At 47.9% G+C, this 16,246-nt stretch overlaps 1 protein-coding gene across 2 annotated transcripts in view; it reads right to left on the bottom strand.

Annotated features, from left to right (window-relative positions):
• Positions 1-843: 843 nt before the first annotated feature.
• PRKCSH (protein kinase C substrate 80K-H) overlaps positions 844-16,246 on the bottom strand; it is a 15,879-nt gene continuing 476 nt past the window's right edge. Inside the window, exons 2-17 of one of the 2 annotated variants that reach the window (XM_044278969.1) lie at positions 14,556-14,672; positions 13,506-13,601; positions 12,133-12,190; positions 11,932-12,049; positions 10,851-10,980; positions 10,684-10,768; positions 10,442-10,520; positions 7,321-7,407; positions 7,102-7,236; positions 6,667-6,742; positions 6,514-6,583; positions 5,406-5,495; positions 5,206-5,280; positions 5,019-5,118; positions 4,535-4,689; positions 844-1,341 (exon numbers count right to left, since the gene is read on the bottom strand). In XM_044278969.1, coding sequence (XP_044134904.1) covers positions 4,549-4,689; positions 5,019-5,118; positions 5,206-5,280; positions 5,406-5,495; positions 6,514-6,583; positions 6,667-6,742; positions 7,102-7,236; positions 7,321-7,407; positions 10,442-10,520; positions 10,684-10,768; positions 10,851-10,980; positions 11,932-12,049; positions 12,133-12,190; positions 13,506-13,601; positions 14,556-14,672 — 1,457 coding nt within the window. In that variant the 3' untranslated portion in view covers positions 844-1,341; positions 4,535-4,548. The remainder of the gene's footprint in view (positions 1,342-4,534; positions 4,690-5,018; positions 5,119-5,205; positions 5,281-5,405; positions 5,496-6,513; positions 6,584-6,666; positions 6,743-7,101; positions 7,237-7,320; positions 7,408-10,441; positions 10,521-10,683; positions 10,769-10,850; positions 10,981-11,931; positions 12,050-12,132; positions 12,191-13,505; positions 13,602-14,555; positions 14,673-16,246) is intronic. The other variant, XM_044278968.1, reaches the window with a different exon arrangement.

Genomic DNA, 16,246 nt, shown 5'->3' with positions numbered 1-16,246 from the left:
CATGCAGAATACATTGCAGGACTGATGCTTGGATCCAATATCTCCTGGAGGCCTTTTCTCTTTCATTTCTGTAACGTCTTCCAGAAGTACTTCAGACGCCAAAATCTCCACACTTCCTTGCAATTTGACAACTGTGCGAGAACCCTACACGTGGCATCTATTTAGTAAAAGGAGCCCATGGGTCAACACCATTGGACCCTTCAGACCTCCAAGTGTCAACACCACAGGAACGGACCCCAGCAGACACCCACCAACTCTCCAGGGACAATTTATAAGGTTTTGCTTCTGTAGGTCACCCAGACTTCATATACTCCAGTCCATGCTCCTACTCCCAACCAGCAGTATTACAGGGCTGTACTGGCGCACCATAGGTCCTTCAGGCCATTCAGACTTAGTTCAATGGAGTTCACGATGGATCTGTCTTGGCTATGTTAAACATAATACAACCGGATCCATTCATAACGGATGCAGGCTGTTGTATTATCAGAACGGAAGTGTTTTTTGCTGATCCATGATTATTCTAGCAAAAAAAAAAAAAGAAGTGTGAAAGTAGCCTAATTTATAAGATATGTGCAAGTGGTTGAACTGTATCTTTTGAATCCAAGTCATAAGAGTAAAACAAATAAGAGACGACTGTCTGAAAGCACCACTAGAGGAAGCGCATTCCATACAGATTTCTTCAGCTGCCATTGATCAGAATAACAATTGTCTACGGTAAGCGCCCCCTAGTGGTGACTATCATTTCACCTTCTTCAAATTTGTATTAGTATTACATGACTCCAGCTCAGCACTTCAGAACCCTACGGACCTTGCTGATTAGAAAGAAGGGATGACACAGTCAGCTTTTATATAAACCAACCTGTATTTTTAAGCACAGAGCACATAATCCCTCCGACCAGCATGAACACAAGAAACACATGGTAGCAGCCACTGTAAACCGTGAACTATTTAACAGGGATGACCAGGATTAGAAAATCAGGTCTGCTTTTTTTTTTTTTTTTTTTATCCATGGGCCTTGTCAGTTACTACAGGTTAGCGTTATTCTGTTGAATAGGGCACAGCTGGTTACCAGACATCAGCCATATTTCTCTAATCCTAGACATCCCCTTTAAGTCCCAAGTATGTACAACATGGCAGAAGTGGTCCAGGGAAGCAGCAAAGGAGGGGTTGGAGGATGGAATGTGTCTTTTAGTTGCCAAGTGTCCTTTACTGCAGAGATCAGGAACAGGGGACGGGGGTCTCGAATGAGGTTTGAGGTCCCAGGGTGACCGCATGATCCAACTATTCACAGCTCTTAGGGTTCCACTTGAGTCTCGTATGGAGTCCTTCTAGCTACGGCTGCTGCAAGCACAAGAGGAATAAAGGAGTTACATTAATATACATATATAATATGTATACATATAAGGCCTCATGCACACGACCGTTGTGTGCATCCGTGGCCGTTGTGCCGTTTTCCGTTTCTTTTCGCGGACCCATTGACTTTCAATGGGTCCGTGGAAAAATCGGAAAATGAACCGTTTTGCAGCCGAGACCGTGATCAGTGTATCCTGTCCGTCAAAAAAATAAGACCTGTCCTATTTTTTTGACGGACAACGGTTCACGGACCCATTCAAGTCAATGGGTCCGTGAAAGAACACGGATGCACACAAGATTGGCATCCGTGTCCGTGATCCATGGCCGTAGGTTACTTTCATACAGATGGATCCGAAGATCCGTCTGCATAAAAGCTTTTTCAGAGCTGAGTTTTCACTTCGTGAAAACTCAGATCCGACAGAATATTCTAACACAGAGGCGTTCCCATGGTGATGGGGACGCTTCAGGTTAGAATATACTGAAAAACTGTGTACATGACTGCCCCCTGCTGCCTGGTAGGTGCTGCCAGGCAGCAGGGGGCAGACCCCCACCCCCCCTTGTAGTTAACACATTGGTGGCCAGTGCGGCCGGCCCCCCGCCCTCCCTCCCCTGTAGTTAACTCATTGGTAGCCAGTGGGCCCCCCCCCTCCCTCCCCTGTAGTTAACTCATTGGTAGCCAGTGGGCCCCCCCCCTCCCTCCCCTGTAGTTAACTCATTGGTAGCCAGTGGGCCTCCCCTCCCTCCCCTGTAGTTAACTCATTGGTAGCCAGTGTGCCCTCTCCCCTCCCTCCCCCTCCTAATTAAAATCTCCCCCCCTATCATTGGTGGCAGTGGAGAGTACCGATCGGAGTCCCAGTTTAATCTCTAGGGCTCCGATCGGTAACCATGGCAACCAGGACGCTACTGAAGTCCCGGTTGCCATGGTTACTTAGCAATTTGTATAAGCATTATACTTACCTGCGAACTGCGATGTCTGTGACCGGCCGGGAGCTCCTTCTACTGGTAAGTGACAGGTCTGTGCGGCGCATTGCCTAATGATCTGTCACTTACCAGTAGGAGGAGCTCCCAGCCAGTCACAGACATCGCAGCTCGCAGGTAAGTATAATGCTTATACAAATTGCTAAGTAACCATGGCAACCGGGACTGCAGTAGCGTCCTGGTTGCCATGGTTACCGATCGGAGCCCCAGCGATTAAACTGGGACTCCGATCGGTACTCTACACTGCCACCAATGATAGAGGGGGAGATTTTAATTAGGAGGGGGAGGGAGGGGAGAGGGCCCACTGGCCACCAACGAGTTAACTACAGGGGAGGGAGGGGGGCCCACTGGCCACCAATGAGTTAACTACAGGGGAGGGAGGGGGGCCCACTGTCTACCAATGAGTTAACTACAGGGGAGGGAGGGGGGCCCACTGGCCACCAATGAGTTAAAAACAGGGGGGGGGGGGGGCAGTCATGTACACTTTTTTTGTATATTCTAACCTGAAGCGTCCCCATCACCATGGGAACGCCTCTGTTAGAATATACTGTTGGATCTGAGTTTCACGATCTAACTCATATCCGACAGTATATTCTAACATAGAGGCGTTCCCATGGTGATGGGGACGCTTCAAGTTAAAATATACCATCGGATTGGAGAAAACTCTGATCCGATGGTATAAAAGGGACTCCTGACTTTACATTAAAAGTCAATGGGGGACGGATCCGTTTGCAATTGCACCATATTGTGTCAACGTCAAACGGATCCGTCCCCATTGACTTGCATTGTAATTCAGGACAGATCCGTTTGGCTCCGCACGGCCAGGCGGACACCAAAACGACTTTTTTTTTCATGTCCGTGGATCCTCCAAAAATCAAGGAAGACCCACAGACGAAAAAACGGTCACGGATCACGGACCTACGGACCCCATTTTTGCGGACCGTGAAAAAATACTGTCGTGTGCATGAGGCCTAATAGACATACACCTATTGTTCCTTTATATGGCCTCCTATGAACAGTCAGGGTCTAGTTCCTACTGTGATCTGCATTTTCGTTATGGCGATCTTGCAGGGGTTGTTGGTGCTGCCACAAGCTCCGTCAAGGGTTTTATTACAGGAGGTAACTCTGATCCCAGGCAGTGTAACCCCTTGGATATCACTGGCAGTAGTGACTGTGGCATCTAAGTAGTTAGACAAAGTGAAGGGGTTGCATCTGAAGGACAGCAGTCCCGTGCAGTTCTTGTATATGTCTCCACTGAGGCCACTGACTGGCGGTCATAGGGTTGTGCATGCAACTTCATCAAATCAGGTCAAGCTTTGACAGAAGAAGCAGCGCTGGAACAGTGAGACTGTCAGAAAGGGAGTTTTTTTTGCATAAAAATTTAAAATAAAGTCCAGGCAATCAAAATTTTTATGTCTTTAGACAACGCCTTTACTTCACAAACAGTATGCAACGAGCACCCTTTAGTGGTAGATGGAGGCCACGTGGCCTAGGTGCAGCTAAGCCCCAGTGAAGTGAATGGGGCTGAGCTGTGATACCAAGCACAGGCGCTATACAATGGACGGCGCTACGTGGCCTAGGTGCAGCTAAGCCCTACTGAGAGCACCTGGTGACGTCTCAAACAGCTGATTAGCGGGGACCCAGGTGAAGGACCCCAACAATCCGATACTGAGGACCTATCCAAAAGGAAATAAATAAATAAATAAATAAATAAAACAAAACCCCTTTAAGAAACCCTCAGCTGAGATGGGTATTAGGTTTGTATGGATTGACTACAGTCAGCCACTAGGGGAGGTTAGTGGCCATTTCCTACTGCCTGATCTCTAATAGTGTAAAAGCGAAAAAATAAAAAAATAATCAGGATTTTGCTAAATTGTCTGTTTATAGCCGCTCCGGTCCTCAGATGTAACCAACGCACCCCTCGCAGTGAAAAGACTGACAAATGCTTTCACCAATGCATAGCATACTACAGGCATACAGGTACAACACTGACCCCTGCTGCATCCCTGAAGAAATGCACTCAATTACGTTTAAAGACACAGGGAGCAGGGTTTGAGGGGTGGGGTATGATACCAGGATTCAAAGGACACCAATCCCTGAGTCATGCTCCGCCCCCTCAGGCCCTGCATGTTGCTGCTATCCCCTTCATCTGGATATTGGAGGCCTGTGTATAGAGCGCAGGTGAAGTAGAATCATACGGCACCTACACTGCTGGTATCACAGCTCGTCATGGTCTTCTGGTGGGATTTCTACTGGATGTTGACAGGCGGCGGGAGTGAAGAACTCCATAAGGTACTCGCAGCGACTGGGCTCTGAGGTGGACGTGACGACGGTTTCCTTCCCGCAGTACAGCTTCACCTGCAAAAACAGATAAATGAAGGAGAAAGGATGAATGAAGGAGAAAGCAATGGCAAAACTGTTACTCCTATAGCTCAGGTTCCTGACATACTGTACATAGAATCTACATTGTGTCACCCTGTGGTGGGAGGAGCAGACCCCATGTCACATAGCTCCTCCTCCTGTCTGTGTCACCCTGTGGTAGGAGGGGCAGACTCCACATCACATAGCTCCTCCCTCCTGTCTGTGTCACCATGTGTAGGGAGGCGCAGACTCCATGTCACATAGCTCCTCCCTTCTATGTGCGTCACCCCATAGGGAATGGGGGCAGATACCATTAGATCACTCACCTGTGTAGACCTGTTTGGTCCCTGCCAACAGGCTGTTCCCTGTTCATATTTCATTGAACCAAATTTATCATTTTCTGGTCCTGACCAGAATCCCCAAGTTCTGTAGAAGACAAAAATCATCAGAAAAACCATCACAGATCCACTTAACACAATGAGAAAGCCGAATTTCACAACCAAACCCTCTCACCCCAGATTAGTCTCCGATCCTCCAACCTTCGGTTTCTGTGTCACACGATTAAATGGGCACAAGCGATAAACATACCTAAGAAAGCAAATCACAGAACATCACTCACTAGTAACATACAAACACAAGCAATATCTAAAATTCAGCAATTTATATATACCACAGCTACTAATAACCCCATCCTGCCAATGCAGAACACTCACTCGCTTGTTGAAAGTTCATAGCACTGCGCATAGAGATAAGAAAACTCTCCATGTGGTCCAAAATCCTGTGAAATCTCCTTCTCCAGACTCCTAAATACAAGACAAACAGGTCAAAGCTCTATCAGAGAGCTGACAAAAGTTATATTATAGAAGGATCAGGAGCCGGGATACTGTAATAAGATGTTACAGGGTAATAAGAAGATCAGGAGCCGGGTTACTGTAATAAGATGTTACAGGGTAATAAGAGGATCAGGAGCCAGGTTACTGTAATAAGATGTTACAGGGGTAATAAGAGGATCAGGAGCCGGGTTACTGTAATAAGATGTTACAGGGTAATAAGAGGATCAGGTGCCAGGTTACTGTACTAAGATGTTACTGGGGTAATAAGAGGATCAGGAGCCGGGTTACTGTAATAAGAGGATCAGGTGCCAGGTTACTGTAATAAGATGTTACAGGGTAATAAGAGGATCAGGTGCCAGGTTACTGTAATAAGATGTTACAGGGTAATAAGAGGATCAGGTGCCAGGTTACTGTAATAAGATGTTACAGGGTAATAAGAGGATCAGGTGCCAGGTTACTGTACTAAGATGTTACAGGGGTAATAAGAGGATCAGGAGCCGGGATACTGTAATAAGGTGTTACAGGGGTAATAAGAGGATCAGGAGCCGAGTTACTGTAATAAGATGTTACAGGGTAATAAGAGGATCAGGAGCCGGGTTACTGTAATAAGATGTTACAGGGGTAATAAGAGGATCAGGAGCCAGGTTACTGTAATAAGATGTTACAGGGGTAATAAGAGGATCAGGAGCCGGGTTACTGTAATAAGATGTTACAGGGGTAATAAGAGGATCAGGGGCCGGGTTACTGTAATAAGATGTTACAGGGTAATAACAGGGTCAGGAGCCGGGTTACTGTACTAAGATGTTACTGGGGTAATAAGAGGATCAGGAGCCGGGTTACTGTAATAAGATGTTACAGGGTAATAAGAGGATCAGGAGCCGGGTTACTGTAATAAGATGTTACAGGGTAATAGGAGGATCAGGAGCTGGGTTACTGTAATAAGATGTTACAGGGTAATAAGAGGATCAGGAGCCGGGTTATTGCATACTTGATTGTATCGTCGATTTCTCTCAGGGATTTTTCTGCTTCATTGAATTGATTACGCGCCACTTCAGCAGCTGGAATAAAGACAATACGGGCTCAGGAAGGAGGCTAGAAGTAGTAGTGCACCATTAGTTACATGACGGGTAATGTCACTCACCATCTATCAGAGCCTGGGTGGCCTCATCGTAAGGTGGCATCTCCACCTCTTCTACATCTGACTTGCTTGGTGGAGCCTGTGATAAATAAGAGGAGTGTCTCTCACAGCCTTACTCTTAGTAATTTTCAGTCTACCCACAAGTACCTCTTGCAAACTGCCGTCTAATATATACAGACACAGAACAGAAATGTCTACTGTTTACTTCTGTTTCCTAATTTCCATCATTATAGATTTTAGGGATCACTCCAGATCCCATAAAGAATAATTTGGCCCCATCATTATCCCAGTAGAGGGCCACTACTATGGCATGCTAGCTGAATACAGATTTATTAGTTTCCCATTGAAGGCAATAACAAATCTGTCTCTGGTAAGCTCATTAGTGCCCCCTTGTGGTGGCTCCGGGAAGGCAGAATTTTATCAAGTAACTGTGCTCACTGTGTGATAGTCATCCGAGTCGTCATCATCATCTTCGTCATCTCCCTCTTCCACATCATCATCCTCATCTTCAGGGGGGATTTCTGGGTGGCTTTCTGTTCCCTCCTCTACTGGAGGTAACGGAAGGACATCATTCTGGCAAACAAGAACCCCAAGTCAGACCTCAACATCGCACAGCAGCTACAATCTATGCTCCAAAATGATTAGGTCAGCACCTACCGCTGACTTGAACTTTTCTTTAATTTGTGGCCACACAGACTCTTGGAAGGAGGCAACATCCACTGAGTATGAACCTCCGAGAAGATCCTGTGGCAGAAGAAAGTTGAAGAGGATGTAAATGGTTGTCCGGGATTAGAAAAACATGCCTGCCTTCTTCCAAAAGCATTGCCACACCTGTCTACGGGTTGTGTCTGGTACTGCAACTCCGCTCCATTAAAGTGAATGGGGCTGGCTGCAATACCCCACACAACCTGTCGAATAGTGTGGCACTGCATACCCAAAGCAAGGTAGCTGGAAAAATGATTATGGTAGTATTCCAGGCGCTGACATGTGTATCCACGGAATGCGTTCGCCGAGCCATAAGCTCGCGCATGCGCCGTGGATACACATGTCGGCGCCTGGAATCGGCCTCACAGGACGCACTGCACATGCGCCAGCCGGCAATGAGGAGTGAGTAAATTAGCTGTGGGGCTGTGCTGGGCTCCAGGAGAAGGGGCGCGTCTGGTCTCCAACGGCCAGAGGGACAGCCCCTTGGGCTCCTTACTCAGGTGATTACCATATTAATTAAAGCAATTTTCTAGACAAAGGACAACACTTAGGCCCCTTTCACACGGGCAAGTATTCCGCGCGGGTTCAATGCGCGAGTTGAACGCATTGCACCAGCACTGAATCCCGACCCATTCATTTCTATGGGCCTGTGCACACGAGCGGTGATTTTCACGCTTCACTTGTGCGTTGCGTGAAAATCGCAGCATGCTCCTCTTTGTGCGTTTTTCATGTAACGCAGGCCCCATAGAAATGAATGGGGTTGCGTGAAAATCGCAAGTATCCGCAAGCAAATGCGGATGCGGTGCGATTTTCACGCACGGTTGCTAGGAGACGATCGGGATGGAGACCCGATCATTATTATTTCCCCTTATAACATTGTTATAAGGGAAAATAATAGCATTCTGAATACAGAATGCATAGTACAATAGCGCTGGAGGGGTTAAAAAAAATAAATGAATAATAATTTAACTCACCTTAATCCATTTGCTCATGCAGCCGGCATCTCTTCTGTCTTCTTTGCTGTGTGCAGGAAAAGGACCTGTGGTGACGTCACTCCTGTCATCACATGGTCTGTCACATGATCTTTTACCATGGTCATGGATCATGTGATGACCGGAGTGATGTCACCACAGGTCCTGTTCCTGCACACAGCAAAGAAGGAGACAGAAGAGAAGCCGGGCTGCGCGATCAAGTGGATTAAGGAGAGTTAAAATTATTATTTTTTTTAAATGTAACCCCTCCAGCGCTATTGTACTATGTATTCTGTATTCAGAATGCTATTATTTTCCCTTATAACCATGTTATAAGGGAAAAATAATACCATCTACAGAACACTGATCCCAAGCCCGAACTTCTGTGAAGAAGTTCGGGTACCAAACATGCCGATTTTTCTCATGCGTGTGCAAAACGCATTACAATGTTTTGCACTCGCGCTGAAAAATCGCGAATGTTCCCGCAACGCACCCGCACATTTTCCCGCAACGCCCGTGTGAAAGGGGCCTTAGGGTAGTAATACTAGTATATTTTAATACAAAACGAGCAGACTTATGTGATGATGTTTAAAGCTCTGTCACTAAAATCCAGGTGACTGAATCTCTTTAAATTTCTCTGGGAGGTGAATCGATTAAAAAACTGTGAATTGGACATTTTTATTTTATTCCAGTCACGTCATTCACCATATAGGGTACTTTTATATTTTAAAGGGGTTATCCAATTTCTGAAACAGCCCCCCCATGTACCATGCCCCTCACAGGTAATATACTTACCATGCTCCCTACGCCGCTCCTGGTCCCCGCATCTAGTTTCGGGGGGAGGGCAGGGGTTTGGTAGAGCAGCCAATGACGAGCTTCCCTAGCATCACCCGCGATGCTAGGAAGGCTCGTCCCCGTCTGCCATTGGCTGCTTCCAGCAACCCCCCCCCCGGATGTTTTTATATGTGTACAGTGAGAAGCAGCAGCGGCGGTGCAGGGATCAGAAGCGGGGTAAGTATATTACCTGTGAGGGACCTGGCACATGTGGGGGGGGGGGGTCAGAAATTGGATAATCCCATTAATAGTATTGGCATTTACAGACGTTGCAAAGCCTACGATTCTCATTTTTTATTTTAGGGATAGGGGTTATTTTTTTGTAAAAAGCTTCAGACCCACTTGGACTTAACATGCAATTATCAGATTGCCATTTCTATTCATTACTGAATAGAAAATTCAGAATATTCCAATGCAGTGCTGACACCTGCAGGTCTGCACTGGAATATACCAGTAGTAGGCCAGGAAGCCTTGTGTAGGCTTCGGCCTATTACTACTAAGGAATGCCTTCCCAGAGCTCAGAAAGCAATCCGGAACCGGGAGCGCGCACTCCCAGATGGGAAATGTGAGGCCCCGGGTGTTGGCTGTGTGAAACAGCGGCCACCCTGCAGTTACAGCACCCGCTTCACATCTTTTAAGACCCTACTGCCGACACATATGGCCGTACGGCAGTAGGGAAGTGGTTAATGCTTGGCACAACCCCTTTAAGACTGATCTTTCTAAACACTTTGGGGCAGATTACCATGGCTTTAGTCAAAAGAAGACGGGCGTAAGATGCTCCAAATTTACTAATAGTCACATACGTCTAAACAAATCTGGCACATCTTCTGGCAGCCCGTGTGCCGCAAACCCAAACGTACGTCAGCTAGGAGGCGTACGTTCCAGCTATAGTTTACGCTCATTTTCTAGCCTAAATTATGCTAAATCTGTAGGGGCGGCAGAGGCCCAGACACACTCTGTTAGGGCTCATTCACATGACTATATATTGGAGTCCACATCCGTTCCGCAATTTTGCGAAAAGGATGTGGACCCATTCATTTCAATGGGGCCGTAAAGGATAAGGACAGCATACTGTGTGCATCCTTACTTCCGTTACGTGGCCTTGCAAAAAAGATAGAACACGTCCTATTCAAGCTGTACCCACTTTTTTGGGGGAAAGCAGAAAAAACTTTTTCATGACAGAAAACTGGGGTACAAGCCATGGTAAATTGCTCACAGTAAAACGGCTAGGAATATGTGCCGCACACAGCTCCGTCCATGGGCCTCACCTGGGATTCCTTGTCGGACAATGAACCATCCCCATCGGCATCTAGCTCGGTGTGAGAGAGCAGCTCCGGCGCCGACAGCCTATCCAAAACACATACACACAATGACTGTGGGATCAGACTACACACGGGACTTGTTTGTAGTCTGTAACCATGGAGACAAAGAAGTCTGCATAGGAGCTGTATACACAAGAACTGCAAGAGATTTATCAAGCTCAACCGTGATCATTTGTCTTTGCACTCACATTCCATCTGAATCCTGGTCGAGCTCAGAAAACACTTCCAGGGAGCGTTTCTTCTCCAGAGCCGCCTTCTCCACCTCCCTCCGCTCTGCAATACCGAAAGATAGATCCATTAAAGGACAGCACACCGCTACGACCATCACGAGATGAGACAGGCCACAGAACGTCACCTTCCCACGCTTGCTTGTGGGCATCCTTTGCTTCCTTCTCCGGCTTCTCTGCCGACTCCTTCTCGGCGAGCAGGGTGTCCACCAGTGTCTGCACGCTCAGCCGCTTCTCTGCCAGCTCCTGCAGCTTCACCTGCGCCAGAAATAAGGAGTATAGCGGTCAACGCGTCATGACCCTTTATTAGCCCCTAGACCAGTGCCACTACGACGCTCCCATAAGGGTGAACGCTAGATGCCAGTGTGATAGGGACATGGATGGCTACTGTTAAACATACCAACATGATGCCATTCTGGGGGCTTCACTGCCAACTTTCATGTGACCTGCCAACCGTGTGCAAGCAATATAAATTTTTCACTCTCTTGCGGGGGGGGGGGGAGAGGGAAGTATCAAAACTAGTACTTGCTCATGGCAACCAATCACATTCCAATTCTCTGTTTTTTAAAGGCCCTATGGAAAATGAAAGCAGTGCCCTGATTGGTTGCCCTGGGTGACTACTTGCATCTCTAGCACAGAAGGGAATCTTATAAGATGGCTCTTGAAAGGGTTTTGGGAGATTTTTTAACCGATGACCTGTCCTCATGATAGGTCATTAGTATCTGATCGGTAGGGGTCCAACACCCAGGACCTCCACCGATCAGCTGTATCAGAAGGCACCGGCGCTTTAGCGTCATGGCCTTCTCTCAGCTGACCAAGCACAGCGCCATCCATTGTATAGTGGCTGTGCTTGGTATCGCAGCTCAGCCCTATTCTGTAAGTGTCTCTGATGAAGTGATGACAGGGGTAAGGCTTGTCCTGCACTTCCCACCGGTCTTCATCTTCACTCCACAGGCTGATAAAAGGGAATAGACTTGCATCCAAAAGAACTGAAAATGTAAGCTGTGGCTTTAGTGCCCTTTAAATGCGACAATTCATCAAGAACTTCAAGCTTAACTGATGGGTGCGCTTCCCACTGGTGCTGCCTGTGAGTGCCCCTTCTCTGCTAGTCACAATGGAAGGTGGTGGCAGTGATTGGAGGGCACCCAGAGGCACAGGGAGCTGTATCTGTATGGCACTCCGGGTGCAGTCTAAGGATTTGTCCATCACCTGCTTCTCTTCTCTGCCTTTTCGGGCCTCCTCAATAAACTTCTGCTTCAGGAGCATGCCTTCCCGTGCCATCTCCGCCTTCTTCTCCAGATCCTCGCGCTCCCTCCTGCCCATCTCTCTGAGAACAGAAGAAGATGCATCAGAGGGAAATCCGAGAAGTACCAGGAACACATCATCACCTTACATGGAAGAGAGCCTCACCTGCAAGTGTTCTCGCAGCGCGCTCCGCTGTTATACTCGTCAGTAGTGTCGCAGCAATCTGCGGGTAGAGAAGATTGTCAGCTCTGCAGCCCAGGACTTCACCATCCCAAGAAGGCGATAACACAACAGTTCTGCATTTTGTTACTTTCAAGGTAGCGACTTGCCGTCTGTACATGGGAGCATTCTTGCTTATGACCCCAGGATAAAGATAACACCGCCCACTGCTGAGGGTCTGTTACAGTTGTATCCCCTGTAGACAATCCTCTGTGAGAAACTGTAGCAAACTCTTAGGGTCCAGCAACACGTCCGTAAGTGTTTTGTGGATCTGCAAAACACGGACAACGGCAATGTGCATTCAGCAATTTGCGGACTGCACATCCCTGGCACTATAATAGAAAATGCCTAATCTTGTCCGCAATTGCGGAAACGGAAGCACGGATGCAAAAGTGCGGATCCGCAAATGCGGATGTGGACAGTACATTCCGGCCCTATTGAAAATGAATGGGTCTGCACCCGTTCCGCAAAATTGCGGAACGGATGTGGACACATTTTGCAGACGTGTGAATGGACCCTTAAAGGGGCTGTCCAGGAATCCCTTATACTTTAAATTGCCTTATCTACCACATCTGTGAAGGGAGGCATATTTACCTGCTCCCGCTGCACATTTCCAGCTCCCCGAGTCCACTGTGTTTCGGTATCCGCATGTAAACAGACGCCGTCATGTGCGCCGCTGCATCAGCGACATGTTCCCCAAGTGGCATGTGACCCTGCATCTACGCTCCGCCAGGGAACACGTCACTGCTATTGACAGACATTGAATGCAGAGACCAGCGACCCTGCCGGCCATTCGGGCAGTTTGCATACAGGGACCGAAGCGCAGGAGGCTGTGCTGCCTATTCATGCGGCGATGGTTAAGGAGATGTTCTTTCTCGGCGCAGTCACGGCTGTAAATCGCAGCCTCCTGTTGAATCTACCTGCTACTGTGACACTTCAGGATCTCCACAAAAGTGACTTCATAACACATCTCGATAGACTCCAGACCCCCACCATCCACTGTCAAAAGACGGTGGTCAGTCATGAAGGGGTTAATGAGCCCTGCAGCGCAGTGAGCAGGATCTCTACCCATCTCGTGGGTGCAACGTGTAAATGGGGACTAAAGCAAACAGCGCAGGCCAGGACCGCCCTGCCAATGGGTAACGGGCACATTTCCATGGTGGGTTCTGTCTCGTTCGGCTGCCAAAATGATCTTCAGCTTTTAGCTCTTCTGAAGCAACGTCCAGCATGCTGGGAGTTGTAGTTCAACAAAAGCTGGCGAGCCGAAAACCAAGAAATGACCCCGCCCTCATGACAAAAACGTTCCCCCTACCACTTACCGCAGATTCCGTCGTTGACCTGTGATGAGGGGATGTACTGAGGCTTGTACCCGGGGTTGCTGCAGTGGAATCTTCCATTGGAGCACGCGGCAGTGCCTGATGAGAAGAAGAACGCCGTCAGTAACTGGTAACAACCCCACAAGGGCGCCACGTGATAAACAGGCGTCTAAAAACACTCCTGCTTGCTGCCGGTGAATGGGAACAGTCTTAGAGAAAAAGCTGTGCTTCTAATGGATTATCTAGACTGGATGCAATTGTGTCAAACCCTCAGCTGCGAGAAGTTATTAGGTCTGCACAGGTTTTCAGTCTCTGTATATAATCAAGAATGCTCCAGTTCACTGACAGCAAGAAGAGATCTTGAAAATGGTGAGGAAACAAATATTAGAAAGTTGCTAAACTGTACAGGTTATTACGTTTTAAGTAAAACCAGAAAAATTGCCCTTAAAGCGGAGCTGTCCCCTCTCCTGTCTATTGTAGTAACCACTTGTATTCCCCTTGTCAAAACAAATCTGGAGCATCTATTCTCATCACTCTATATTGTGCCATTCCTGTAGTATTACTGCTAGAAGTTTATGAATGAATTTCCAACAGTCTGCAGTAAGGGTACAAAGGGGCGTGTCCCTGCATAGTCTGACACCAGCAGCACTGATTGGATAATGTCAGACTATGCAGGGACACACCCACAACTGGTAACACCCATCCGTACCCTTACTGAAGGCTGCTGGACACTCATTTATAACTTCTAGAAGGAATAATAAAGGAATGGCACAACACAGAGTTATAAGAATAGATGCTCCAGAATTGTTATTACATGGGGGATGCAAGTAGTTACTACAACAGACGTAGAGGACGAGAGGGGACGGGTCCACTTTAAAGGGGTTTGTCATACTAGGTCACATGGGGTCCCCTGCTCAAGACCCCGCTATATTAAACGGACTGGAGCACAATGATCGTCCGCTGCTCATTTATTACGAGGTCATCCTTCATTTGAATGGACGCCGTGTAATACCACATTCCTCCTGCAGAGGCCGCCACTACTCCAGATCTTACCGGGCTCATCGGTGCCATCCGCGCAGTCACAATAGTCGTCATTTACGTGGTCGAAGGGGATGGTCTTGGAGCCATCCAGGCAGGTGAATGGTTTGGTCTCATCGTAGAAGCTGCGATCTGCGAGAAGAAGGACAACAGCTATATTGAGAGCATGCAAGATGGCGGCCACGTGACGCCCCTTTAAGGTGAGAGCAATGCAAAGTCCTTGACTCGCCCTCTACCACTGTACATCTCCTTGTCACCCAGCTTTCCCAGACTCCTCAATGGCAAATCTGCTTAGTTATGGGCGTGGGGGATGTACACAATTAAGGCGTTTTCCCATTCAGGGGTCTGGGAAAGCTGGGTGACTGCTCACGGGGGAGCTGTGGCAGACATATATTTGCAATGAGCTGACATAGAGCACACCAATATATAAGCAGGAGCCCGGGAAAGCTGTGTGGTAGTGGGGGCCATATATGTGTCACCCAACTTTCCCACTATGTAACACTCAGCTTTTCCAGACCCCTGAGTGGCAAGTCTGGGTGCAGGACTGAGGGGGGGGGGGGGGGAGACATATTTGAGAAAGTAGGATCCCTACTACAACCCTCATGAGGTTTCAATCAGCAGTCTTGATGTAGAATTGCCACTCAGGAGTCTGGGAGAGCTGGGTGACCAAGCTCAGCTCTCACATGAGAGTTCACCCAGCTTTTTTACCTTTTCAGACTCCTGAATGTCAGGTCAGCCTAGTTATGAATGTGCAGAATGGATTTTTTAAACGTAACTAGGTAGATTTGCCGCTTGGGACTCTGGAAAAGCTGGGTGTATTATGGCCACCAATAGATTCTCATATATGACCACACAAGACCCCACCCAGCTTTCCCAGACTCCTGAGAGGCATATCCGCTTACTTATAGGTATGTGGGATGTGTTATTGCATTGTGAAGGTTGCTGTAGAGAAACTTATGTAGTGATACCTCCAGTCGCTATTCAGGCATCTGGGAAAGCTGGGTGACACAACTGCCATGGATATGGCTCCCACATGAGCTGTCATCCAGATTTCCAGACTCCTGAATGGCAAGTCTGCCCAGTTGAGAGTGTGCAGAATGTCTTTTTACATGGCTATGCAGATTTTACCGCTCAGGAGCCTGGGAAAGCTGGGTGACCACTGATGTGAACGAAGATAATCATAATATATTATGGCCACCAATAGATTCTCAGAAATGAGCGCTCCTATGAGTCATCACCCAGCTTTCCCAATCTCCTGAACAGCACATCTGCTCAGCTATGGATGTGTATGCAGATTTGCCGCTCAGAAGATTGGGGAAGCTGGGTGACCACTCACATGAGACTGGAGATAATCATATTATGTCCGCCAATAGATTCTCATATGTGACCTCCACTATAGCTTTAACTCGAGTCATCACCCAGCTTTCCCGGACTCCTGGACGGCACATCCGCTTAGCTATGGGTGTGTGCAATGTCTTTTTACAGGGCGATGCAGATTTGCCGCTCAGGAAAGCTTGGTGACAACTCATGTGAAAGCTGCAGCAGCGACAGTTGTCACCCAGCTTTTCCAGGCTTCAGTAATACCGGTTACCACAGCCCCAGCTGCTGCACTTTCTACAGCCTACATGGGCACCACAGAGGTTGGCAGCAATGGCATCCGAGGCACAAACCATGCCAGGCCATCACGCATGCAGCCCCTGCGTTTC

Source organism: Bufo gargarizans, chromosome 2 (genome assembly GCF_014858855.1).
Source record: "Bufo gargarizans isolate SCDJY-AF-19 chromosome 2, ASM1485885v1, whole genome shotgun sequence".
NCBI lineage: Eukaryota > Metazoa > Chordata > Amphibia > Anura > Bufonidae > Bufo > Bufo gargarizans.
Note: the sequence above shows the minus strand (reverse complement) of the source record. Positions and strands in the feature narration are given on the sequence as shown.